At 42.1% G+C, this 27,994-nt stretch overlaps 1 protein-coding gene across 1 annotated transcript; it reads right to left on the bottom strand.

Annotated features, from left to right (window-relative positions):
- Positions 1-12: 12 nt before the first annotated feature.
- Positions 13-27,411, bottom strand: RFX8 (regulatory factor X8). The gene is made up of 15 exons (XM_035894359.1): positions 27,305-27,411; positions 25,708-25,831; positions 22,923-22,984; positions 21,320-21,406; positions 16,818-16,880; positions 15,244-15,307; positions 14,095-14,223; positions 13,932-14,009; positions 13,302-13,415; positions 12,498-12,648; positions 10,992-11,050; positions 6,670-6,826; positions 5,026-5,120; positions 3,734-3,848; positions 13-272 (listed from the first exon to the last, which is right to left on the bottom strand). The coding sequence occupies exons 1-15, from the start codon at positions 27,409-27,411 to the stop codon at positions 13-15; spliced, it is 1,665 nt and encodes a 554-aa protein (XP_035750252.1).
- Between the last annotated feature and the right edge of the window lie 583 nt (positions 27,412-27,994).

Here is a 27,994-nt window from a genome sequence, read left to right as displayed (position 1 = left end):
CCACCGAACAGCTCAGAACTCTGCAAAAAAGTTGCTTAATCCGAAGTTACTCTGGCTCTGCATCAAAGATATGAGAGGTGTCTGTGGAACATTGGCTTGAGGTTGCTCCTCTGCAAAATAGCCCCAGAGATGGCTGGGCTCATAAACCCACAGAACAGGGGACTCATTTTGCTTTGCAACCCAGAAACTTTCATCTCCCTCCTCCTCTATATAGGACAGGAAAATGTGATCCACGAAATCCATGAGTAGCAAATTAAACAAATGCCAGGATCCTAGGTTTAAAGAAAAACAAAAATAATTTTAACAACCTTTTAATTTGCTTATCTTCATGATGTGTTCTTTTTTGAAGAGCTTCATTATAGTAATGGGCCAGACAAAGTATCACACTAGCCCTCATCAAATAGTACTTACAAATATCACAGCAAAATAGGCACCAACTGCAGATTTTAAACATAAGAAAAAGCCTTTCCCCCTTATTTTAGCTAGAAAGGAAAGTGTATTTGTGTTTATTCGCTTTCCTGTTCAAGTTCTTCCCCCACATTCACTGCTACTACAAGGCTTATCAACAGCCACATATCATCTGCATTCTCCCCTTGGACAGATAAATCATTCCACCTCTTCCCAAACAAACCCTCCTACAGACGTCTGTATGTCTTGTATCTATGACATTAAATGGCCTACCTTGCAGCTTGGGGCATAGCTGCTAAAAGCCAAGAGGCACTCACTAAGGCCACTGACTTTTGAATCATACCTTGGTTGAAAGCCCTTACAGTAAAGAGTATAGATCATCTTCCATGCCATGAATCTGCACAGGAATTCGTCGAGCAATTCATAACCTCAACATCCCACAGACATGTTTACATGGACATCAGCAAGGAGATACCACAATTTATGTGAATGACCAAGGTTTACAAAGCTTTAAAAATGAAAAATACTGCCTCTTTTGATGTTATATGTGTCTGAGAAGCTGCCGCTTCTGCTGTTTGTCCTTTTGTGCCTCTTTAAGTTATAGCAAAGTAAGTGGAAGTACCTGTTTATCTAGGGGACAAGGAAAAGGACGCTTATACTTGGAGTTCAAACTATACAGACCTGACACTAGTCGTCCATGAGTGTTTTTGACAGTCTTACCGGTGTTTTCAAGATATTCACTAACAGTAAGCATGAAGCAAAGGCTACCACTCCAGTTGTCCCTTGGGATAACAGAGAGGGACAGAGGTTTGAAGGGGGAGTAGGTTAAAGCAGCTTGGCTGCAAAAGAGGAATGCACAGGTCACCGTCCAGCCAGCGTGGCTCAGCAATACATCCCTGAATGCCTCAGAAGGGAGACCAGTAAGGAAATGGAGGTGTACCAGCCACGTGAAGCTCTGTGACGGAGATATGTAAGGGCACATGTGCTGGAGTGGAGGCGGAGCTGAAAGAGCTGTAGAGGTCCCACTAGCCCTGACTGCTGTAGCACACTTGCCCCTTGCTGCCTTACAGTGGGGGTAACTGCACGGTTCCTCCCATCACACTTGGGCATCACCCATGTGGAGGCTGGGCTGGAAAAGGGTAAAAGTCAATCCTAAATTCAGAGGTGTGAGTATGCCAGGATATTATGTGTACCAGATGTGCCAAGCTCCAAGGCAAAAGCCCCAGACAGAATTAAGTTTGGTTGTGGTTACTGGCATGTGGTTTATTTTGGGGGGAAGGCACACTGCGTTAACATGACACTCACACATTTCCCTAAGTAACTGTGTTTCCTCAGTGTGGATGCTACATATTTGGACTTGCAGGGTGCCCTCTATTCCTGCAAGAAATGCTGAGATTTAAGAACTTTCTGAAAAGCAATGACCCTGAGAACAGAACTTTTACACCAGATGGCTTGTTAACATAACAGCTTCAGCCTTGTCCACTGAGACTCGAAATCCTACCAGAAGAGAAACGTGGGAAAGAAGGGACATTGATAGGTCATATAGACCAACATCTTAAAGAGCCAAGGGTATTAAGAAAGAAGATAATAAGGATCAAATTAATTGGAGCACCACAGAGAAAGATTAAAAGATGTTTTTTAACTCTCTCATATGTGAGAATAAATTCAATCTTAGTGTTACTGAAGTACAGTAGGAAGAATCTCATTAGTGGGATGAAAATGTCATTTGTAACTAGTTTAAGCAAGGATCAGCAGAGGAATGGATGCTCTCCACCAGTTGCCCCAGCCCATGACAACTGCAGAACAGGGAAGCAATTCATTAAACTCTTCTTGTGGTGGAAAGAGGGAAAAGGATTTCACCATGGGGGATTTCAATAAACATTATGCTTCCAGTGCTGTTCTTGGAATTTATTCCTAATTTCTTCATTGCCCAAAATATTGCATGTAACATTGGAGAGTTTTGTGCAGAACTGCTCTGGAGAGAGAGAAAGGAATGGTTACTTTATTATAACTGTAATGCAGCAGCGGATGGACAATGTCCATGTTCCCTGCAGATACAGAACAAAACTGTGATCCTGCTCCCGAGAGCTTGCAATCTAAATATAAGGCAAAAGGTAGCAGCTAGGTGCAGAAGAGGGGTGCGCACATACATGCACAAACACAGACATTAGCGGGGGAAGAATACTGAGGAATACAAAAGGCAACAACCTTAACATACCCCTTTGTTATGTCTTTGTAGGAAATACATGAAAGTACGGTTTTGAAGGGAATTTCAGAGAAGATAATGAGGTTTTCTTTGGCTATTTGTGTGAAGCCTCATCTGACAAGAGGAAAAAATATGAAGGTGCTCCTTTGAAAATCTCAAAAGCGGTTCATACAGTTTGGGATCAGATGCTACTCACAGGAGATGGTGCATTTCTGCAGAATGAATAATAGAGAGCGAGCCTCTGAAAGGTTTTACAAATGAAAAGACAGGTAGGGTTGATGCAATGTAGAAATGGAAGAGACTGAACTGATTCAAGATGTGGTTGTACCACTTCAAGCCACTTCGAGTGAATGTGGCTGCACAGTCCCTTCACTTCTCTTGCCTTGCACTGGTGTGGGATGGATTTGATGCTTGGCAGCTCAGAGCCCTAAAACAGAGAGAAAACTAACCCAGCTAAATGAGTGACTAGTTTTCAGTCATTTTAACACCTTAAGCAGGCTTGCTGCTGGCTGGGCAAGCACTTATGTCAGTGTAAGGCATAAGGAAAAGGAGCCTATAGCTGTTGTCAGAGGAACTGCCTGCCTTTTTGGCAAGTAGTTATTGCAGTGGCTCTCCTCTTGCTGTATTATACAGAAAGAACTTGAAGGACTGGGAGCTATCACTTGAGAGATCTGGGGGTTTTATGGTTTGGGATATTAGTGGCCCCAGCTCTCCATTTCACCCTTCTTCTGGGGTGTGAAGCTCTTGTAGGGAGGGAGAGCTGAGGCTCACACCTCAGGCTGCTGTTTCCCATATTTCCACAGACAAATGATGGCTTCTGCAGGAAGTCCTACCCTTCCCACCATCTCCAGCTGCATGCTCCTACTTTCCTCCCTTCTGCTTATCCTAGAGTTTGGATCAGAAAACAAATCTGGTTGAAAATTAACCATTTAATTTCCCTGACCTGGCCAGCTACATCGCCAGGCGAATGGTGCTGCTTGATGCAAGGAAGGGAGTAGGAAGAAGTGATGCTGCCGTTGACTGTAGCATGAATTTATGTCAGCTAAAATGATCCAGTGCCTCTGCCTTCTCAGGGCAGAAAAGGGGGTATCAGATGAGAGTCACAAAGATCCTACTTACCAAAACTGTCTGCGTAGCTGAGGGTCATAGCCTTGCTTACTGCACTCAGGAGGAAGTTCCATCTCAGATGGAAATCCGACGCTAGTGTTCTAAACTCCTCTTTGCTCCTGCTTGGCTGCAGATAGATAGAGAAAAAAATTGTGTTACGATAAAGTGCATTAAAAGAATTCCTTATTGTGTTGGAGAGTATTTCCTTGTATAAACTTCATGCAAAGCTGTAACAAGCAGGGTTTTTTTTGTTAGAATCCTAAAATAACTAAGGCTGAAAGGCATCTTTGGACATTGACTAATCCAATCTCTTGCTCAAAGCATGGCCAGCTTAGTTCAGGCCTTATCCAGCCAAGTCTGAATACCTTGAGGATGGAGATTCCACAGCCTTTCCAGATAACCTCTTCCCATGCTCAACTACTGTCATGGTAATTTTTTTCATCTATTGGAAATTTTCTGTGCTGCAACTTGTATCTATTGCCTTGTGCCCTATAACTGTCAAGCCCCAGGAAAAGTCCTGTTCCATCTTCTCTATACCATCCCATGAGGTAGCTGAGGGTTCTGTGAGATGAAGGCACCACAGAACTGCAAAGTACTATTCTTAATTTAAAAAAAAAAAAAAAAAAAAAAAAAAAAAAGGAGGAAATAACCAAGCTAAAGAAGTACAGTTTACCCTGCTTCTTCAGAAAGGGTAAAAAACGCCCAAGACTTTAACCACTGTCCAGACCCGAATTATTTGGTCTGCCAACCAACTAAATGCAGCGGTGCCGTCAATCTACTGCTAATTCTGAATCAGTGATGGAACAGGGGGGGATAGAGTTGGGAACCTGTGGGAAGGTGCATATGCGAGGATGCTCATACTTGAATCTTTCACAAGAGCTAGAGAGATTGTATAGAAATTATCACTCTCCTACAATCTGCTAAAAGTCAACAGTTTCATGAATCAACGATTTCAGGAATTGTGAAGTGTTCTCTTGATTTTTACTAACATTTTTCTTCTGAATTTTGGTATATTAGGGACTGTTATAATATTTGTCTATGAAATGAGGGCAAATACTGAAACCGCCTGAGCGGATATATGCACAGAAATATGCTTGTAGTTGTTTTGCACAGATGGAATTTTTGTATGACAATTAATTCCCCCTTTTTCTGCAGCATGCATAAATGGTATTTATGCAAATCTGCAGTCTGGTCATGTTGCTAGCGTACAGTGTAGCTCCTGCAGACTAGTGACAGTCAGCATGTAGCAGGATAAATGACGTGATCACTCTTTCTTCTCTGAAATTATTAAATTAATTTTATACCTGAATGACAAAAGCCTGAAGATTTGAAGACATGCAGTTCAGGAGAACCCGAATATCTGTGGAAGGTGCCAGCAAAGATATTAAGTCGTTCAAACCTGTGCAATACAGAAGGGAGATCATTACGTGAAGTGATTGGCTTGCTTTTTGGTTTGTATCTGCAGTTTTTAGCTTTTTTTCTTTAGCTTAATATATTTTAAGACATCTGTTTATAACATTACGGTTAATATAATCATCATACTATTCTGTTAGTGAGGAATAGTACCCTACTTTGAAATCAGCCAGAATTCATATTTATGTCCATTTTCACCATGTCTACACTGGCCTAGTCATCATGGCAGGGATAAACACTTCAAATGCAAAAGCTGGAATTTGGTTATATGCAATACCAACTTCCTTATCTGAGATTTTATGTGGCTGAGAAAAAAAATCTTCTTTTATCTGTTGAGGGGGAGAAAATAGTTTTAAAACAATTACAGAAAATACAGAATATTCTGTAGACCATCAGAAATGTAAATTATATTGCCAAATACCAATGCAGCTCTTCCCCCAAGAGCTTGGAACCTACCACCCAGTGCCAGACGGTACAACACTTTTGCACCCCTCTGAATTTATACCCTTCTAACTGAGATATCTTCCTTCAAGAAGGCATATGGATAGGGTCTGTGAAACCTTGCTTATTATAAATAACAATTTGGAAAAGCAATGAAAACAGAGAATGCAATAAATCCCCCTCGGAAAGAATATGACCATCATTAATATAACAAGCAAACATGGTAATGTGTTCTGCACAGTGGTTTTGATTTTAAGCTGTATATAAATATTATGTAAATGGTTCTCCTGATTGTTCCATGAAGAAGGAAAATTATTATACCTACTGAAAGCAGTCACAGAAAGGCTGTGGCGCATCCCTCGTCAGCAAGTGGGTGGGTGGTGGGCCCAGAACAAAGAGCTGAGGTTTCCCCACATCAGTTCTGTGCACAGCCTCAGCCAGCTTGCCCATCTCTTGCTAATAATTTAAATGGCATCCCATTCATCTAAAAATTAACTTGCCATTATCTTCCCATCCTTTTTCATTAAGCTGGCAAATGTATTATGTCACGGCTGCATACAAACTGTGTATTTTATTGTTTACAGCAGCACATCGATCCCACAGACCGCAATACCGTGAAAGGCCACGAAAACTGAAAGGCCAACAGTCCTTGTCCAGTTCAGCATACAATATTTTAAAATCTGGCCACATGAAATGATTTTGTGTACTTTGATTCATAACAGAGGAAAATGAGAAATGCAACTCTTGGGAACTTCTTTTTGTCAAAGAAAATGATAAAAAATGAATATTCCTATTTGTCAACCTTCTCCTAGAAGATACATCGTTTAGTAACACAAACCCCACTCCTGCTGCCACAGAAAGCTTTAAGAGAGAGTCAGAGCGGAAAGCCTTTCATTCTTAACCTTTAAAGTTAAAAGGATAATATTACATGCTGCATTCTCATTTTTATTGGCTCTTTTCCAGTACTTTGGGTTACAGCAAGACTAATTCCCATTAGGGCAGATGCCATGAATAAACAAGAGGAAATGCTGGAGCTTTAACAATGGCAAGCGAGGGCTTTGGTGGATAGACAGAATACAGAAAAAAAATATTACATTTGAGTTCTATGTCATTCTGCGGCTCCTCTGGATTCCTAAACTTCTTTTGAAAGAGGTTTCCAGGCACATCCAGAAATCCCTGATCGATGACAGCATGCAAGTCTGATCGCAGAACAGTGACCTTGCTGTTGCTGTTCAAGACTGTTCTCATTGTCTATAGAGAATAAGAAAACAGTTAATGCCTTTCATTTTCTCAAGCCCCTAGCTCAGTCAAAAAGCTTCCCTCATTAAGGAGATGAATCTCAAGTTGTCTTCAAGAGTTTTTTGTTCTGGGAGATATTCTTTTCAATGACACCATGGTGTTGTCTGTGATGGAGCAGACAAGGCTAACATGCTTGAAGTATCTGGGCAATTGGTTTTGCCTAGAGTTATTATAGTTACACCAAATACCAGTATTTTGTCTTAAATTTGGAATGGTGTATCAGGGCTGACTCTCCCTCGCTGTTACCTGTCCTCAGTACTCGTTTCAATTAAACTCAAAGGCAAGTTTTCTTAAGTTGCCCAAACCTTTGAGAAGGTAAAAACAACATTTGAAATCCGGTATTAATTAAAATAACATTAGTTGGGATTTTATTACATTTATCTGCTTATGAGTCATTTGTGAATGAATCTGGCTTCATATTTGTCCCAAAAAATATTACTCGCGTAGATATTGCGAGCAATTTTCAGCCTAACACTTGATCCTCATCTATTCACTTTTTTTAATTAATTGCTAATACCACACAGTATTGCTTCAGATTCTTGGTGAAATTATGAAAAGCGAAGGATATTAAACCTGAATCCATTAAAATTTGCTAATCCATACATTTAGTTTCTCACTTCCATAGGGAAATCAGTAAGATCCTAAAGCCTTTTTTTGAATTTTGGGCTTTTACATGAATAATCCATGTCCAGTTGGGCCTTCAGAGGAATATTTTTTTTTTAATTGAGAAAAACTTCAGGATTCACAAACATTTTAATAAATCCCATGCAGCAAATGCTTACCATGACCCCACAAGCAGCAGTGAATGCAGCTGACCATTTGTTTGCAAACATAATTCCCAATCTAGCAATTTTTCTTTTTCAACGTTCTGCTAGCTTTACTGAAATACCAAAAGAACTCCAGTTCTTACTCGATAATCCCCTTCAGCTAAGTTAAAGACAAACTCTTTTTTCTTATTTTACTCGGAGTTTCCAGTGTCAAAAGAAGAGCTGCTGCTTGCAACATGGATCCACGACCCAGAGGCTGGGAACTATCAGGGGCAGTATCTTCAGTACGCTGCTAGCACCCGACTCCTTGCCCCTGTGTTTGCTCCCTTTAGCTGTCGCACTTCACCATACTAAGTCTAATTCTCTAAACAACTGAGAGCCAGCTCTGACTACCCTTAAATACTGCTCACCAGGGGCAGGAATCAGCCCCAGGAAACAACAAGCATCATATTCACATTCCTTTCTCGCAGGGAATTTGCACCTTTTTATGCTCTAATTACTTCTGCACGTCCAGGTAGTAGCAGCTGTCAGCCTGCTTTATCTACACATGATGGGAAAGTTACTTTTTTTTTCCTTTTGAATGCTGACCCTGCCAAAATTGTTCCTCTTTTCTCACCAGGGGGCTAAATTATTGCAAAGTACTCTACAAGGGATGGTATGTTTACACCATTCAGAGGCTGCAGCTGCACAGCTCCTCCGTAGTACTTCTCACTAGGAGCATTCTCACCTGCTTTGACCATCAGTCTCTAGTTGGAATTCCAGGTGTGTTTTAGAGAAAACTGAGAAGGGTGATTAGAAATATCAAATGACTCCTATGTGAGAAGATGAGATAAACTTCAGCTTCAGATAGAAGTCACTAAGGAAGGATGTGATGGAGGTTTGCAGGGAGCATTGCATGAAGAAGGGTAGAAATTTTCAAATAATGGAAGAAAGTATTTTTTCAGACAACAAATAATCAGACCCTGGAACTCACTATCCCAAGGTGTTGTGGGTGCCAAAATCAAGGTATTAAATACCAAGATGTGGATATAATCTTCATCTCGGGCTGTTGGAAGCCAAGAGAGTACAATGGAGGAGGAGTGAGGTATCACTTGCTCTACTTATACCCACTTCATGTGAGCATCTGATGAGGGCACTGGGGGAAACGGGATATGAGTCCACACAAGCCTAGGATCGGGTCTGAATGACACTTGGTGGTCCTTTCTGAGGGATGTCCACCTCCCCATGAAGCATCTGCATGTTTCTCACAAGCTGAAGATTTTGAACACCTGTGGGGTTCAGCTAACCATTTTCTGGTGTGCTTTGGACAGGGGGATGCATTTGCAGGAGAATGTTTAGTCGGTATTTGTTTCCTACCTTGTTTTGCTGGAGCTCAGTATCCATGGCTTTGGCAAGATCTCCAACAGAAGTTGTAATAGAGGCCGTGTGACCACTGAAAGACTACGGAGATGCTCATTTACAAGACTTACATAAATGCACTTATTGAACTATTGTTTTTAAATTGTGACGGGACTAACCATCAGGTACAATGGAACTCCTTCGCTCTTGCCTTGTATCTTAAAGAGGCTCTAGAGAAGGTGCAAACAGCATTTACTTGTGAGAACAGTACCAAGAGCTTGTTAGCATGAACAAGAACTGGGCTCAGAATGTGCTCAGCTGTAAGCATTAGATCTGACCCAGATTCCCAGGTCTGTGAGGTCTTCTTTGTGATGGTTAAACAGCGTAAAGGGGATGTAGAGGAGGCAGAGGCTGCCGCTGCAGCGTTCCCCCTTACTAGGCTGAAATTCTCTTGCCCTAAATCTTGAGGGTGTAAATCCAATGTTGACTCTGCAGCTTTTCTGTATGTTAGGAATAGGCAGGGAAGAAGTAAAAAGCTACAACCAGCCCCTCAACATCATGGCTTGAGCACAAGAAGAATGATATAAAGTCTGAGCGCAAATGACTGGGAATAGCTGGCACTTGCAGTCTTGCTGGAGCACGTTCTTCGATGCATAAGCAGCACTGTTTAGAAGCACATGAAGCTGAGCTTTTCAAGTATTTAGTATCTCCAAGGGCTGCTGAGGTAAACGGGAACTGCGAGTGATCAAGCACCTCACAGAAGTCGACCTTTTGCCTGTGTTAGTGCACCTATGCATGTTTGTGCATTATTATTATTTTTTAAAACTTTTTAAAAGTAACAGAGGTGAGCCTTTTGTGTGTTGCTTGTGATGAAGTTTTCCCATAAAGCAAAGCTACATTTACTAAGGAAGAACACAACACTACTGTGCAGTGCAAGAAGCCACAGTTCCCTTCCTTCCTCCCTTTTATTTTGGGGACAGAGTGGTGATTTAAGCCAGGGAGCATGTTAGGAAAATCTTGTAGTTATTTGAAGAAGAGGAGACAATATACCACCTGTTCTCTTCGGCTTTCTTCTCCATTCGTGACCTATCTGTTCTGTTGTGGCCCAGACCACCTCAAAACCCAAGGTTTTGGAAGTATCCAAGGACACCAAAGGAAGGAAGGCTGCAGGGAGGATACAGCCCTTCATAATCATGCAGCAGTGAATAAGTACACGCTAATGAAACATTTTACTTTGCAGTGTTCAAAGGGTTAAAAATGCAGCTCCTGGATGCATCTCCTTTGTCACTGTAGCTGAGAAGAATGATACTGTAGAGCAAAAAGCAGGAAGAGATATTAACTGTCAGAGATTTTTGTTTCTTTTCTTCCCAAGGAAAAAAGCCGGTCTGAGTGATGACCCCGAGGAGGAAAGTTCAGAGGATGCTTCCTTACATCACTCCTTCCAACACTGTCTGGTCAGAGGATGGAGAAGATTTTGCCAGCTGATCCTTGGTATCCATGAAAAAGGTGAGGGTCTTGTGCCCTTATAGACCTCATACCTTGCTCACTGACCACACAGCTTCTCTGCAGCCAGCATATTAGTGATTTCCCTTGTGCAGGCTGCTGCAGCACTTGGCAGAGTGGTCAGGACGCTACAGAAAACCAATTTTAGAATAACTCCAGCATGTGCTATCTCACTGGCTTTGGCACGGCTGAGCGAAGACACTGGAAACTGTCATCTGACCCCTCCAGCTACTGTGATGTTCTCCTCTCCATGGGGGACCACTGACCATATCCCAGAGGCTTTCACGAATCCATACGGAGGAAAAGGCCCCCTCAGCATACTTACAGTGTGGGAAGAGATGGGTAGGAGGCTAAGCATGATTTGGACCATGGTCAGTATACAGCTAAAAACACCTGTGCTTCTGCTGTTGTCCTACAATGGAGCATCTCATAAATAGTCCAATCTGCAGATGGGCTTCTTGAGGGAATGAGACGCCCGGCTTTTTTGTTTCATGGGTTCTGGAACATACCTTGGCCATGTTAGAAAGGTCTGTCTTTCTCCTGAGTCTTTTTATAAACACTGTAACTTCTGTTAAAGAAAGAGAGGCAAATGTTTCCTACTGTTAATATTTTACAGTCTAAAAGATGTTAATGAAGACAGATCTTTTAAGCTAGAAAGTAGATCCCTAGGGGAGCAACAGGCTAACGGAGGGCACAGCGGGGTGACTGAGCCAGCATTACGGGCTGGCTTGGGGACCCTCGCAGTTTAAAGCTTGCAAGCAGAAGCTGCCTGGGTCACTACTCTTAGTTCACTGCCAATCTGTTAACCCATAACACACAGGAAAAATACTCCTAATATTTTTTTACATTAAATACTTCTTAATCAAGACTAATAGCCTTTTACATGTATGGTTTAAGGTGAATGAAAGCAACGTTAATTCTAAACCTCCTATATTTTGATTAGAGTTTACATTTCCCACCTTTGTGCATCTATAATTCTGCAGCACTGTTAATAGGAGTTGGTTTCTTTGGTTCTATTTTCTCCTGCTTATAATGTGTTGTAATCATGACAAGTATAGTCCAAAAGCACCTTTTTAAAGAATAAAATATAAAATAGCTGATTCATAGTTAAAGGAAAATTGAGTACAAAGTGACTTACAAACTTTTGTGGGCAGGCAATGGTTTTCAAGTGAAAATTTCTGTTTCTCTGTACAAACCAGGAAGACTGGGTTGCATACACAAAGGGTCGTAGCTGAATAATTACATGTACTTCCATGCACACAAATGTTAAGAGCACATTACTAAGTTTGCTCTGTCAAGCACTCAGATGTAAGGAATGCCAGAATTAAGACTGTCTGCAAGTCTTCTCTGAGCATACGACTGCTAATACAATCTTTTGTCTATGAGGGAGCCCTGCTTTGCCACTGAGGAGTTGGTCTTCACTCAATGAGCAACTGAGCAATGTTATGTTTTAGCCAGAATCTTCAGCATCATATATAAATGTATGTGTGTATGTACGTACATATTTACAAACACACCCATGTACACGCACCTTGGTACAGTACAGATTTTTTCAAATCCTCCTCTAATGACAACCGTAGTTTCCTTATGGGACTGTGGCTTTTTTTCCTTTTATATTGAACTGTGCTACAGCCATCAATTAATTTGTCTGCATAAAACCACTTGCAAGGTGAAGAGACAGAACAATACCTACATTTTAGAGGGCAGACTGCATTATTATTCAGTCATCTACACAGCCAAAGCGATCATGGCAAGAGACAGATCTTTAAAAAGATTCAAGTACACTTTCATTTATCATGAGCTGGGAACAATTTTGGCTTGACTTTGTTCTCACACATTACCTGAGACTATCTATTTGTATCTGTATCCCAACTAACTCTAGTCCTCACTACTATCCAAGTAACATCAGTGGAAAATTTTTAAAAATAATTTCTGTAAGAGTCTTGTAACACAATCTTCTCTGCAGTTTACACAAGGATTATTTTTGGAAAAATCTCTCTATTACTCAAACATACCTATAGATTTGGATGTTTGGAGCGATAATGGAAGCTCTTGCAAAGCATTAAGCAGCCAAAGTTCAACATTTTTACTGAACAATCTGATGGTCTTCATGTGTTGCACAGGCACCTCCTCCAGGAAATCATGAAGTAGGATGTTCTCCATTTCCTAGAATACAAATTCATGGAGCAGCAGGCGAGTGGTGTACTACAGGTATTTACAGCAGCATGAAACAAAATCCTATTGATAGTTTAACTGCAAATGTAAAGGTGCCCATTTTTTCTTCCAATTAAGCAATAGCTAAGCTACATTGATTAGCAGAAGGAAAAAGATCCTAACAATAAATGCCGTTTCCTGAATTAATTACTAGACACTACTTAATGACCTACTGTAAATAAGAAGCAAATTATTTTGATCAGAAAACTGCATATTTCTATGTGGAATGTCACCGAGTAATGCAGCAGTATTCTCAAGGGAAAAATATCTCTAGTAATTTCGAAAAGAGTTATCAGTCAAAATTTCAGTCACATAACCTCATGCCAGAACCACGGACCACATTTGTAACAGCATACTCCACTGATATTAGGGCCTTTCAAAGGAATATATAGCAGCAAAATTGAAGTTATCTCAAATTCCATTGGCTCCTTTCAAAACCCATACTGTGCTGTCTCAGAAGAAGCCAAAGAACAGACTTGAGGTACGAACGAAAATCCCATTGTACAGCACACAAGAAACAGCTGGCCCTTCTCCTCAGGTAGAACTACCAAAAAGACACAGACGCGTAATAACATAATTACAACGAACAAGTGTGTCTACAGTACCTTGAATAGCTGCCTATCATAGCTTTTGAACATCTGGCATACATCTGGCAAGGACATAAGTGCTATTCTTTCAGGCTGCAGAGACCTCCAGAATGACATAATACAGTCTTCCACCTGTTGCACAAAGTCCTTCATGAATTTTCACTGATTTTACGCTCGAGAAATGTGAAGTGTCATTCAGTAAAACAACACACAGAAGCACAGAAGCAAAAGAATGATTGTGGAGCTGGGTTCTTTGCCTGGACCCATCCTCACCAGGCTCAACTGTAAGTAGAAGCATCCTGGAGCAACAAGCTGAACCTCAAAGACAGTGTAAGAAAGGGGAGAGAAAGAATTGTGCTATGGCTATACAGATATAATGAAAGACGTGTGTCCATGGCCTTGTGCTTTGTGCGGGGCTCAGACCCGTTGATGGGCCAGGAGTGCTCAGGGTATGCCTACAAACTCAGATTCTCGGATCATGTTGTGTTAATGAAGAATTCCCAAATAATTTGACTGAATGCTCCTTTTGTCTATAAACGATCATCTACCTTAGATCAAACCATCACGTAAACAGGCTACACGGAAACAATTTCATCCTTAGGGTTGTTTGCTGTCATCAGAATGAGTGTTATTAAAGCAAAGGCATACCTTGTCAAGCTCGCTCTTTCTCACCATGTATAAAATCTCTTGGCAATGGCTGTAGTACTCATTGGCAAGCAGTACCACCTGGAGAAGGTGACCAAAAAGAGGGTACAAAAAGATCACACAGGCAAAGAGCTAACTCACTTGATGACCGAATACTTGAACGTACCATTTCGTAGGGGTACTTCTTCCCTAGCTCTTGCTCCCAAAGATAGAATCTGCTGGATTCAGGCCAAGGGTACTGAAATCTCTCTTGTTCAGTCTTCAGATAAATGACAGATGGAGAACAGTGCAAATTCTTGCTCTCAATGCATCGGAATTTATTTTGAACAATAAAAAAAAAAAAAATCACAATTACTTTGTCAGTTCTGTTAAAGGTATTAAGTACTTTTTTGAAATTGTATAATGTGATTTTTTAATAAGATGATGTATTTCTTCACAGGAATGCTTGTCCTTTTTTTTCAGAAAGTAAGGGTGGATGAAAGAAACAAGCATGGCTAACTAAATATTTAAATCCTAAACAGTCCATGCATTTCTTTTCAAAACCAGTGAATATTTAACGCTATATGTATCTTTCGCATATATTTTCTATAGCACTCATGTCACAGCTGCAACCTTCTAAATAAGGCTGCAGATAGTTGGCTCTGCTGTCGGGGTGACGGCACATTTCTCATCAGCTGTCATTACATCCACTTCAGGGCGCTTGTTACTGCACCCAAGTCCTCCGTAAAAATAAGACAGACATCCAGCCTCTCCTTTTTTCCTCACTTTGGTCCACCTAAGCTGGTTGCTCATGCTCTGCCAGCTGACTTCCAACAAGCCCGGTGTCGAGCCATCCCATGACAGCTCGCTTGTGGGAGAACTGCCACAGGCTAGCCTTGCATCTGCCCTTTCCGCAGAGCAGGGGTTGCACTCCTATTTCTTAATCATTTCCTAGTGTTTAAATACTTACCGTGCCAATAAACTCTGAGCCCGCTGAAAAGACACTGGCTCAGCAGCATGAGGGTGTGTTACCATGGGCCTCAGGCAAGGAAGGTTGTGCCCCACTAACTCCCCTAATACTCAAAACCTGGGCTGTCAGCCACAATTTCCCCTCTCAGCACAGATAAAATTATTTGAGCTGACGTTAAGACAACAAAAATATTTAGCTACCAGGTGAAATAGGAGTAGGGGAAGGAAGCATTTAGTGAGATTATGCAGACTAAGATTATTTTGAAGAAGACGATGGGTTAACTCTATTTCATCAGAACATATTACATAGCCATTCTAATTAAACACACAGACGTTTTGTTACAAGTCTTATGTATCTGAAACTCACTGTTCTTTTTTTTTTGCTACTGCTCTTGTAACCAGCTGCATCTCCATAACTGCAGGTGCTTCCACTGTGGTAAAATATACAACAGGAAAAAAAAACCTTTAAAAGGCGCACCAATTCATTCTGTGTTTAGCAAGAAAACGAGCTCAAACTAGATAGAGTGCACTAGGTCAGAGCGTTGTGTTTGGGAAAAAAAAACCCCTCTCTTTTCTGTCATTCAGCAGCCCCGTGGTTTTCTAACGGGTCTGAAGACCAATTTCTTAATTTTAAGATAAAGCTGAACCATCCATTATAAAGACAGCAAGGTATTAGCCATTTAACAGCGCAGTGTCTTCCAACTTCTTGCACCAAAATCGTGGGTTTGTATTTGGAGTTGCATTTCATTTGGAATGATAATAATTATAAACGTGCAAATAATGAAAGCGTAATCATCCTTGCGCTTAGATTTCACAGTAATTCCATTTTCTGCACCCTATATCAATTTAGATGGCATTTTGTTTCTAACTGTCCCCCATTTACTTTGCAAGTCTGCCATGACGTTCCGCACGGTCAGAATTCACCTGGATCTGCAAAGGCCTGACCACTGGCTTTTGGCTGGCAGGCCAGGGATGCAGGCACAACAGGCTGCTTTCTTGCTTTACCATCTCCTACCTCTCTCCCTGCCTGTTTTGCTGAGGCTAATCCTATGGGAGGGAGAGGCAATGGTGCTGGTAAAAAGGACGTGCTGTGAGAGTTGGGTTCCTCCAGTCAAGCCCCCATCTGCTGCTGACACCCGCTCGCTGCCTGTGAAGGCATTTCGAGCTCCAGGGTCCTTTCAGGACTTGGCTATTTTGAAGGGTGACAGGCAGGGGCTTTGTAGAAAATGTGCTTCCATGGGTGACTGCCAACACTCCGGCTACCTAACCAGATTCTGGCTGCTGGGTTTCACTGCTGTGATGTATTATACACCAGGGTACCACCAGACGTCCTGAAGGGACAGAGGACAAAATGTAACAGCTTGGCTGCTTGGAAACTCAAGCCACCGAAAACGCCTCCTCTTGCTTCTCTGCTGTCCACAGGACGGACCCTTGCTGCCTGAAAAATTACCTTTCCCTCTGCCACCATGCTCTGCCATGAAGGTGGTGCTCCAGTGAAACAACCAAACTGGTTGCCCACGACAGGGCACCACGTTCATGTTGGGTATGTTTGGTAACCCTACTGACTCTTTCTCCCAGACATCTTGGAGTCGGTGGCTGGACAAAGGGAAGAATTCTTTCAAATGGGTCCTTCCTGCAGGTTTCTAAAGACTGTGAAACAAAATTAATGAATATTTTCCGGCTCCTGCTCTCCCTGAGAAGGCGGCCAGCTGTATCTTCTGCTGCTGCTGCTATGGCAACACGTATCAGCACCGCTCTCCTCCAGTGGGCTGGCTCCCCGCTCCCCCCCACGCGGGGATGCGAGGTGCGAGAAGGGGGGGCTGCGTGGGTCCTCCCGCGCCCCAGCAGCCAGCCAGGAGCTCGGTGACAATGAAGTGCAACCACCTGCGGAAAGCTAACATCCCTGTGCTCCCGCTGTTCGCAAAGGGGGTTTGGACTCACCCGGTGCCCGCAGAGGTGCTTGGCTGCCAGGCAGAGCTGCTCACTTCCCCTGGGGAGCGGTGCCTGGGTAGAGAGAGGACACGCCAGAGAGGAGGTGGGTGGGAGAAAGGGAAAGCAGGTGACAGCAAAATCATAGGGAGTTTCACTGTGCCTCTTGCAGAGTTTGGAAGATGCTATGGAGTGGGAACTAGAGCTAAAACTGGAAATACAGTGGTGGGGATGACAAAAAGACCAACAGAGGAGGCGAACGGGAAGGACAAAGGAAAAAGGAAAGGAGGGAGGGTGGTGAATGTGCGTGCTATTGACTGCCAGATTACACTGAGATTAGAAAAGCTAATTTGCTAGAATCATATCAGATTTTTTTTTTATTAAAAAATCATGCGTGTGCTTCACTAGAAAGTCAGAAGCCCAAACCTTCCCTATTACCAGAACCATAAAGTAACTCTTACAAAGCCAGAACTCACGGGCATTTTTTAAACACTGCTGTACTCCAAGCCTCCTTCATCTGCCAGAGCTAGTACCATTTTAGGGAGAGCTTGTCCTCAAAGTTCCCATTCCTAGAGGTTACCCTATTGCAAGACAAGTCAGTAAAATAACAGATTCCCTTAAAACTCCATAATGCATTTGGACACCTCACTGGGTACAGTTGTATTTGTTTACGCTCCTGTCACAACATCATCATCAGAGTTGCAGTACACACATCTTCAAAAAATCCAAGATTTCCAAACGAACCAATTCACGGGTGCTGTATAAGAGCATCCTCATCACTCCAACTCAGCCAACAGACACACCCGAGGCTCTGCTGACCATCAAAATGCAAATGCCTTCTTTGTAGTCAAAGGCAAACCATTAAAACCTTACTGCCATTTCTATTACACCAACAAGCAAAGCTCACAACCTGCCAGAGCCTTCACGGGCCCAGTTCCTCACTACCAACACCATTTAAATTTCCGACTATCTTAACATGGTCAAGAAATATTCTTTTAATAAATTAGAGAGAGTGGATCATAGTTTTGAAACCATCCCTTTCTTCACCAACCTGCAGGTTGGGTGGAAGTGTTGGTCTCTCAACTGGGGTCCCGGCTCCATCTTCCCCTCAGGTAGACGCACCAGAAAAAGCGTCTACATGTTGGACTCTCTTCAGGCATGGGAGGGAGCAATAGTTATTTAGGACATATTCCCTACTCAAACAGACATCCCCTGTCTCTGCCAGAGGGAAGTGACAACAAGCCAGAGAAGTGTATCCCATTAGCTGGGTCTGGTCCACAGACCAGCATTTGGACTGCGCTGAAATGGTATATTAAAAATCTTCTTCACTATAATTTGGAAATTTCCACACCAACACACTATCAAAAATTGAGGTGTTATGGATCAAATACCCCTGCTGCAATTATACAATTACCTCTGTGAGAACAAAATTTATTCTTGCAGGTAGAAAAGTCTTCAAGTTTTCACTACTCTTTTTCTTAATTTCAATTTTCTAATTAAAATAAAAAATCTAGAATTTGCCATTGCTGGTTTTATCGACTTCATTGGATCATGAAAAGTTAATTCTGATTTCAAAAAGTAATGAACCCTATTCAGAGGGCAGTAAAGATGAGGTATTTCCTTGATGTGTTCCTATTTATTTGCAAAGAATATACAAAACTCTGAAAGCAGGTGGAAAAAAACTCACTTATTTGGTTGAAGCTGCTACTTATTCTGTAAGTGGCCTAATTTTTTATTTTTTTTTTTAAGTTGTGCTACTCATGCTTCCCTGGCTGTGTTTTGTGCTTTTTTACTCCATTTTCTCCATTGTGCTTCTTCTCCGTTTTTCCTACTGTCCCTTCTCAGACACTAAGAAGGAGCTGTGACACCCAGCTGCCCGGCTGTTGTGGGTGTGCATGTTGGCTCGGGACAGGGATGGGTGGCTCCATTTAGAGTGGAAGCTGTTCTAATTTCAGCTGCCGGGCTTCACACAACAGCTTCATGACTTCTTATCACTGCCTTAAATGAAGAAAGCATCAGGCAAGATAATTTTGTAGTTAAGAGACTTTTCTATTGCAACTAGAAAGATGATGAGGGCTGGAGCACCTCTCCTATGAGGACAGGCTGAGGGAGTTGGGCTTGTTCAGTCTGGAGAAGAGAAGGCTGCGGGGAGACCTGATTGTGGCCTTTCAGTACCTAAAGGGGGCCCATAGGAAAGATGGGGAAAATCTTTTTAGTAGGGCCAGCAGTGACAAGACAAGGGGTAATGGTTTTAAACTAAACCAGGATAGGTTTAGACTAGATATAAGGAAGAAATTCTTTACAATGAGGGTGGTGAAACACTGGAAGGGGTTGCCCAGAGAGGTGGTGGAGGCCCCATCCCTGGAAACATTCAAGGCCAGGTTGGACGGGGCTCTGAGCAACCTGATCCAGTTGAAGATGTCCCTGCTCACTGCAGGGGGGTTGGGCTGGGTGACCCCTAGGGGTCCCTTCCAACCCAAAACATTCTATGATTCTATGATTCTATGATCTTTGCCTAAATATGATCTTTATATTTTGATTTTTTTTTTTTAAATCTAAAAATTTATCCCAATAAACTATATCAAGACCACTAGATGGCTGGATGATGTTAACCCTTTCCAGATCAAATTAAATACAGGTTTTTTAGGAGTAAGTGTCCGGGCAGGCACCTCTGGTAGCTGGTGGAGAAGGAAAGGGAGGCCTGCAGCAAGTGCAGCGGCTCCCCTATGGTTAAGCATGGGCTATAGCATGTTCCCCAGCTGGTCAGGGAACATGGCTGGTTTCCATGAGGGGGGCCAAGGACGCAAGCTATGCTGGCACACGTGGTGCTTCTGGCTCCCGGCAGCGGCTAACGGCTTTGTTTCTGTACCTGGCCTGGACTTAGCCTACATCGCTGCTTTGGTTCCTCCTAGTTCTTGTAATTTGTCAGCATGTTTCTATGCTGGAAGGAAAAAGAGCAACGATTCAAATTGTTCTGTTCTCTCATCTCTTCTACGACCAGAACTAGCAGCTCTCCTGCTACACCCAACGAGATTGCTGTTTCCAAGTGATGCTGTGGGGAAACACCTTCCTTTCCCTGAAGAGCAAATACCAGCAGAGAAGCAGCCACAGACCTGCAATGTTCCTTGAACAGCAGCCAAGACCTTTCTTTGTTACACACATCAAATCCAGGGCCTTTTCTGGTTATACTGGGTGCAATGGTAGCGAGGGATATCACTTCAGTAAGGGTCTCATATGAAACGAGCCTCGAGTTGCCTATGAATAATTTGTTTGGTCTCACAACAACTGATTGCCACTTGATCATCTGCAGAACCTGATCCTCTGCCCTGTCCCGTTCCTTACTGTTGTCACTCTATGGACTTCTGCAACATCACTCTGCTGTAAAACCCAAGGAGAAAGGCAATAAACCTGTAGGTATAATTTTTCCGGTCTCTCGCAAAGCAGGCATTCAGTTAAGTTAACTATCATGTAAAATACCACAGACACTGAAACAGCTTTCATCATCACCAGAATATCTGGATGCTTAATAGGCTGACTCGTGTCCCTCTAACGTTCATGCTATAGAGAAATGCTGTATCTCCATTTTAAAGAATGAAAACCTAAGTACAGAATTCATCCGTATATACCTTAAAGTCATGTACAAGCCTGTAAGAGAGTGAGGATATGAGCTTGGTCTCCAAAGTCCAAGGCATAGGCTGCACCTTTTTTTCTTCTGTGTGTTTAAAGGGAGTGTGAAACTGCTAAGGGGTTGCAGCATTTCCCTTCCTTTTTTTTCTGGGGAGAAACACAAGCCTGTGGTTTGCTTATCTCAACCATGAGCTTAACCACAAGAACTCTTCCTCGCCTGCCTACAACTGGAACATGCTCCTGCCTACAGTTCAGTCTGCCAAAGTATCTTACATTCATCAGTTATTTTCAGGCTTTTAATTTTTGCAATCGATTTACACTCATCTTACACATTTTCTCATTGTTGTTTCCTTACAAGAGGTGATTTTAAAACCTGAAATTTTAAGCCAAAGCGAATGTGTCACTTTTCAAAGTAATATACTTCATTGTTTCCAGTAGTAAAACACGCCAGATAACATGATCTCGTGTAGGACTCTGTTCAAACAGTGCATTTATACTTCAACCCATGTCTCTTCAGCCTCCTGTTTAATACAGAAGGTGCTACAATGTCATGAAGCACAATGTCACCAAGTTTATTTGAGCTTCCAGTCACCCTCTCAATATATTAAGCTCCTCTTTTAGGTTTGACAGGAGTTCCTGACCTTAACATCTACGTGGCTAAAATGTCCAATTCAGAGCAGTCTGATTAGGCAGGGCATGTTTTCTACGTGGGGCTTCTCTATTAGAGCACAGTGCTTAACGGCACAGCATTTTTACAGTGTGTATAATAACAAGAAAAATATAATACTGTTGTCCATGTTCAACAGATGATTTACAGACTTCTACATACAGACAATATAGAGACTGTCATGTGACATTTTCGGATTAAAACATTTAAAAAACCAAACCTGTGATAATTATTTTCAGACAGAAGAGAGCAATAACGTGCATAAAAGGAAGAGTTCTTCTTGATAGCTATTCCATTATAATGATACCTAGGAAATAATAAAAAAAAATTACGAGCTGACAAACATATGGTTTTCAACAGGTCAGCAAATAATTCGTATTCCTCCTCTGAAAGCAGATGATGATCCTATTTAAACAAGACCAAGTAACAGCAGCTACATTTGTTTTTTAAAATTCTGTTGAAAATGTATTTTCCCTGACAAAAGATAATGGCACAAACTTTTTACGAACACTTTTTAACAGTTTTTGCCCTGGAATGATACCTTCTTCTAAATGAGCAAATGTAAGCTGGTGCGTAGGGTGCAACAGATTCGTACAGGACACACAGTGAAGTCAGGGACCAGAGTCCCAGCTGACAGAGGACCCTGTATCCCCATGGAAGCTGAAGGATTTAGCGCAGTTGTTCTACAGCCATTCACAGTAGCTTAGGGACTGGGTGGGCCATCGGTGGTCATGGCAAGCTAAAGCCCAAGAAACCCACCAGACCCCCTCTGAGGTTTATCCCGACCTCAGTGAGCAGCCGAGTTGCCATTCCCACTGCCCAGGTGCTACCAGCTGGCTCTTGCCAGGCTGGGTCACCGGGAAGCCAGGAGAGCGATGCAGTGGTTTTGGGCCACCAGCAGCCAGCAGAGGGTAACCTTCTGCTGATGGGAAGAGAGAGCATGGAGGCTGGGGGCTATCACGCACCCATCCCAAATCCTGCCACCTATGAGGAGAAGCCTGGGAGTGTCTGTGGTGAGGCACTCCCAAAATAAAGGATCTCGCTGGATCAAGCTGATAGCAAGTCCAGACTAGTGGTGAAAAGTCACAGATCAAGTAAGGGCATGTCAGTCTCAAAGCCAGTAGTTGACAGCTACTTGAAATGCTTGTAAAATTGCTGTGTCTCAATGCTCTAAAAACATCCCTTTTTCCAGTCTGGATGTTTCAGAGAGTGATTGTAAATTTGGACATTGAATCGATGAAAGAGTATCAAACGCTCTGTGCTCTAGAAGAAGAGAGGGAAGGGAAAAGAAAGGACATGCAGGAGGAGGCTCTGAGGTGGTCTGATTTAAATGGCTTTAAACTGTTTACAACATTTCCGTTGACCACCAGCACATGCTGGGTCACTCCACAGATATGTGCAAGGATGAAAAGCACAACACAGACATTAATCACGGCTACCACCCCCATGCATCCCAGAGCCAGGCTTTCCTGACCCCGTGTCTCAAGAACTCTGACTAAGGTTGTGATGTCTGGCAGATACCTCACGCAAGCCATGCTGTACGAGCTATTACAACTCAAAGCGTTGATTTTTTAAAAATCAGTCTGATCTGGAATTTGTGCCTTAGCAAAGCAGCTCTGATGTGGTGATTTTCATGGAATTAACTCTATTTTAATGTACTTGGTGACATCATGAGTCTCTCTGGATCTTCTGATGTATTACAGACTTATAACCAACAATTCAGCTGCTGTATTACAGTGCTGAAGCTCAACATTCAGCCATTTTTAAATTTTATTAGAACAGTTATAAATAACATTTTTAAACAAAGGTAGCAAAACCAATACCTGGTACTTCCTCTTGTGCCCAGCCTTCTTGTCCCCAGACCTGGGAAAACTAACCGAATAAGCTAAAGAAAAAACCAAACAGAAAATTAGAGATACTTGGTAAATTCATTCTAAACCACAAAAAGGTATCTGCTACATTTTTTTTTCTCCTTAATCACTTCTTTTGCTTTCCATCATTTGCAAGCTAATACCTGTTCTTACATACCTCTCGAAGGGTGAGTGTTGAACTGAACTCAATGGGGCTTTTGCAGATTGAAACCTAAGTAATTTAAGGGATTACCTCCCTCAGGTAGGAAATTTTAACCTAGTTTGCTTTACCTTGCACAGAAACGTGGCCACCAGGAGACCACCTGCAGCCGGGTGGGTATATCAGCTAGGGGAACTGGGAGGTGCTGTGATTCTCCAGCGCTCTGCCAGACCTGCAAGCCTTGCTCATATGAGTAGGACTTACTCACACAAGGGACTTCGCCTACCCACTCGCTCTTGCCGGGAGCACTTGTAGGATAGGGCCTGACGTGTCTGTTTTAAAAGGATCTGAATCATCAGGCTGCAAAGCAACCTTTTGACCACTGCGGTGGTAAACGTGAATGCAGGTCACGCAGCATCCGTCAAGGTTAGGCCCTACAGAGTATTAAGATACTGTCAGGGTAATAATTCACTTCACTATGATTATTCTGCCTGAGCTGTCCTGTGAAGGCAGAGACTAACCCAGGACAGCTGGAGCTAACATTCCCTATATAGCGGGAACAGAGGATTGAGTACTCCACATTAGTGAGGAGTGAGGGGAGTCTCTGCTCAGCAGTGCAAAATTTAGACTCTGCAAAGTGCACTTTGCTGGTCCAAAGGCCTGCTAAAGGACAAGTTTCCCCAACTCACACTAACATGCACCTCCAGTTTTAATGGTATTGGAGCAGTCCTGTTCTTTGCACGTTTCTGCGTGCACCCACCCCAGCTGTTCCCTTACTCAAGCTGGTATTTTAGCATAATCTCATTTTCCTAAAAGGACAGTCTATGAAACTGAGGCTTCTGTGGCATGAGACACATTACTTCTTCCCAATGCCTCTTCTACAGAGGCAGCGGTGTATTTGGGCAGATGAGATTAGCAGTGTTTTAAATCATCACAGTTTGATTCACACGGGGCTTGACTGCAAAAGCCCTTGCAGTCCGCATGCATGTAATGCAGTCAGGTTCCTACGGCTTGATGAATTATTAATAGCTCAGCCCATTAGCTAGGCTGTGGTAACCGGCTACATGTGCACCTTTAGTTTAAACCAGCCTTGTTGCAATTCCTGCCCTCCTCAGCCTCCTGCTGCAGAAGGACAGACCATTTCAAGCCGCTGGGGAAATGCACCCCAGCTTGCTTGGGGTACGCTTGCGATGTGCTAACTTACACTGTAATGCACTGGGTCAGTTCAGGCTGTGAGCAAACAGTTGCAAGCACCAAGCTATAGCAGCTATGGCTCATCGTGCCTGTCCCAACTTAAAAGTAAAATGCATTAAATTAAACCGCAGGAAGGCTTAGCTTACAGGGGGTAACTCAGTCACGCTGGAGCACCTGAAAGTGCTCCAGGGATTACACAGGATGACAGGATGGGATTAGTCTTACCTATGTGGTTACAAGGTAGAGATGTCTAAGTTAGTCGCTGCAGACTCTGTAGTCAATGGAGAAGAACAGGCAGTTCCGAGGCACATTTCATCTGAGCTGCCTGAGATGGCTCATTTAGGGTGAGAGGAACCATATGTAGCTACTTATTTCCCTCCATTGACTACCAAGAGATCTTAAGGTGACTGGCTTCACGGCAGACATCGATCCCGAGCCAGGCAAATTCTACCCATGGGCTTGGCTGATGGGTGATGATCCATTAAGCTATGGTAATAAATCACGCTAGATCACTCACTCAAATCTTAATTTTAAGTAAGAGTGATTTAACTTATCCAGTAAAAAAAATTAGATTCAACTGAATTGAGAGAAATGATTTGTAAAATGAGGTTATCCGCACAAATGAAACTCATTTCAGGCACAACTTTTACTTAAATTATTTTGGCTTTGTATTAAAAAAAAATGCTTAGTAGCTCCTACCATGGGCACTAATAGAATAATACTAGCGGTAAAAATAGGAAATTCCGAACAAAAAGCCTTGAACAACAAATAATCACAAGGCATTCTGTCTTCCTTAATTTGTTAAATAAAGTTGAATAGCTATGAGTGTTTGTTGCAGTTGGGATTTCTAAGTGGTAATTGCTCTGTGGGTTATATCAACCTCCATACGTTAGAAGAGTGGAACTGTTTAAAGGAGATTGAGTTTTACATCTGCATTTGTTTTGCTTGGATTCTATAACTTTTTTTATAACTTTTTTAGGGTGTGTTTGGAGCAAAATCTCCCCAGGTATAGTTAAAAAGGAAAGTACAAAATTATGTAATAACCAAAGGGGTCTTTAAGGACAGAAGAATCAGCTCCTCCGGACAAGTTTATTACCCTTGCGCTGTTTACCCTGGTAAAGCTTTCTAAAATATATTGGCAAAAGAAATTTTTGCTAGTGTAACATAGACCAGTTCCCTGAAGAAAATAAATTCCATCACCGACAGTACTCTTTTCTCTATTATAACTGTGTCTACATGAAGGCCTACCAGAAATATATTAGAAAAAATACAAGCATAATACATTGCATATACATTCTTCTCTGATATTTAATCTCTTTTGATATGCAGTGTGTCTAATTGATCATCAGGTTTTCTGTTTAGGTATCTCTGCTTCTTATCTTATATAACCTATCTACTCTGTACCTTTCCAAAGGTGGCTGAGTTTACTTGATGCTTGGAATTTGGACTGCAGCTTTCCATATACAATTCATATAGTAGCCAACGGGGTACAGTGCATCCTTCACACAAATAGAAATTATCAGCTATCCTTTAAAACAAGAACATCAATTGGTTTCTGTCAGAATTAGAAGAAAGAATTGCTAGCTTGCGATTTTAATAGCTTATCGGGTTTACAGTGAACTCTGTAATAGTTACTCCAATTCTACAGAAGCATAAAATCAAAAAGAGAGCTACTACTTTCATGTTAATCTCTATTCTGGGAAAAAAAAATTATGCATCTTTGTATATATAATATATAAAAATATATATATTCTATGTTTGGCTTTTACTTTTATTAAGTTCTACTTGCCTTGTTTCCAAAGCATACGAGAGGTCACGGGAGACTCTGCTAAGAAATTAACTGGATCTCATTGTTTTTAATAAAAGAATTGCAACGTAATAATATCATTCTAACATTAACACCAATACAGAAAGTATTAGCATCTCTCATATGGTAACTGTTGCTACATTGAAGGATGTAACTTTGATCTAACTATAAAGGTCTCCACTATGCCAAAGATAATAATATGAGCATTTTTCCATCTAAAATGTGCAATATGGTGTTTGGGGATGGAGAGTGCACAAACTATGAAGGACTAAATTCTGTTCTCATACAATCTCACTGAATTTAACACAGGTTTGATAAGAGAACAGAATTTTAATTTACAGTTACTATGTGACAGGACTGCCGGGACTGAAACTGGTTAAGGTGTTTAAATACTCATCCTTTGGCCAAATCCCCTACTCATCCTACTTATCAGAATGGTCGTAGTCAAGTAAATTGCAACTGCTTGTGTGAATGAGGTGGGGAAGATGTAAACTTAGTTACTTATTACCCTAAAGGATTGCCTTCATCAGAAAAAAAAGACCTGTAATTATAAGGTAATGCCAATGGGTTTGATATCAGAAGATAATAGCCTCCTGCAGTTCAAATACAGGAGCAAAGCTGGAGCAAAGAAGCAGAGAGATTATTTTTCAAAGCATGACACACTGGTCGTATGACAGTGTTTTCTTACTATGACTCTGCTTCCGTTACTCCAAAGGATTTATGCATATTTAATTAATTTATCAGCTGAATGCTAGTGCAGCACAGTGCCAGTTACTCACTGTGTCTTTACTGATAATCGAGCTGGTTGGGAAAGCAGACTTTTCCCAATCACCAGGTGGGGCAAGCTGGCTGGATTTTAAATCAGCACCCTGATTAGTATTAGTAGCCCCATTTCAGGCGACCCAGTGTTTATCTTTCTGTATGAGCTGTATTGGTGGTAGATAGTCAATAAGGTCTTCATCAAACTAGCTTGCCAAAACAGACTGCTAGAGCACTTTTTATTGATGCCTCCTCCCCTTTCTCTGGGGAAGAAGGCTGACTTGCTTCCCCCAGGTTTCCCTCTGCCTAGCAAAAGGCCCCAAAATGCCTCATTTTTACCTCCTCAGAGCCCATCTTCTCACCCACCAACCCAAGAGGTCTAGGGCTGTCAAGCACCGGGGCTGAGCTGTGCTGGGCTCCCTGCCAGCTCCTCACCGCCTCCAGCCCCACCACCCGACAGCAAACACTTCACGGCTAGAAATGAGGAGGAACTTGCACCAAAGATAGGGGATCTGCTGCATTAACAGGGTATTTCCCGTCATGGGGCTGAAAGGTAAATGAAATTTATTCTAGATAAGAGACCGACTGAGCTCTGCCTCCCGGCAGGCAGAAATGCTTGTTTCTTCTAGAGCAACCATCTCAAAACCCTTTGTAACTGCACAGTCCCAGAGGAGATTAAACCTAAGTCCAAATTCATCCTTTAATATAATGCCACAAGAGTCATTGGTTTTTTAGCAGGAATTAATTCATGCTTCAGTAGCTGGTTTGTGCCAATAGTTTTGCCTCAGCTCTTAACTATTTAGTGATAAAATATTTGGGAATTTCATTCTGTGAATTTATCATCTCTTAAACTGCCAGCCTTTCTGAAATAACAAGTCAAACACATTCTTAGTGCTGACACATAATACAAAAATACTGTCTATCAGGAAAAAAAAAAAAAACCACAAAGAGCACGGCGCTCGTCTTCTTGCCTACTAGCCCCAAGGTTCTCAAAACCTGAGTGTTTACGGCATGCATCCAAACAAAACTGTTAATAAAGACAACAAAATCAAAAGGATTTGTACAGGAGAAAGATGGAGGATAAAGAAAAAGCACACAGGAAAGACCTCCTCCACTTATCTACCA

This window comes from Egretta garzetta, unplaced genomic scaffold (genome assembly GCF_000687185.1).
Source record: "Egretta garzetta isolate BGI_Z169 unplaced genomic scaffold, ASM68718v1 scaffold5, whole genome shotgun sequence".
Classification (NCBI taxonomy): domain Eukaryota; kingdom Metazoa; phylum Chordata; class Aves; order Pelecaniformes; family Ardeidae; genus Egretta; species Egretta garzetta.
This window is presented reverse-complemented; position numbering and strand designations above follow the sequence as displayed.

Bases quoted from the DNA above. Each gene is read 5' to 3' on its own strand.
- RFX8 (XM_035894359.1), bottom strand. From the start codon at position 27,411: ATGACGGGAAATACCCTGTTAATGCAGCAGATCCCCTATCTTTGGTGC. The intron at 15,308-16,817 runs GTGAGTCCAAAC...ATTTTACCACAG, and splicing joins AGCACCTCTGCGGGCACCGG to TGGAAGCACCTGCAGTTATG. The intron at 273-3,733 runs GTAAGTAGGATC...CTTTAAACCTAG, and splicing joins CAGCTACGCAGACAGTTTTG to GATCCTGGCATTTGTTTAAT.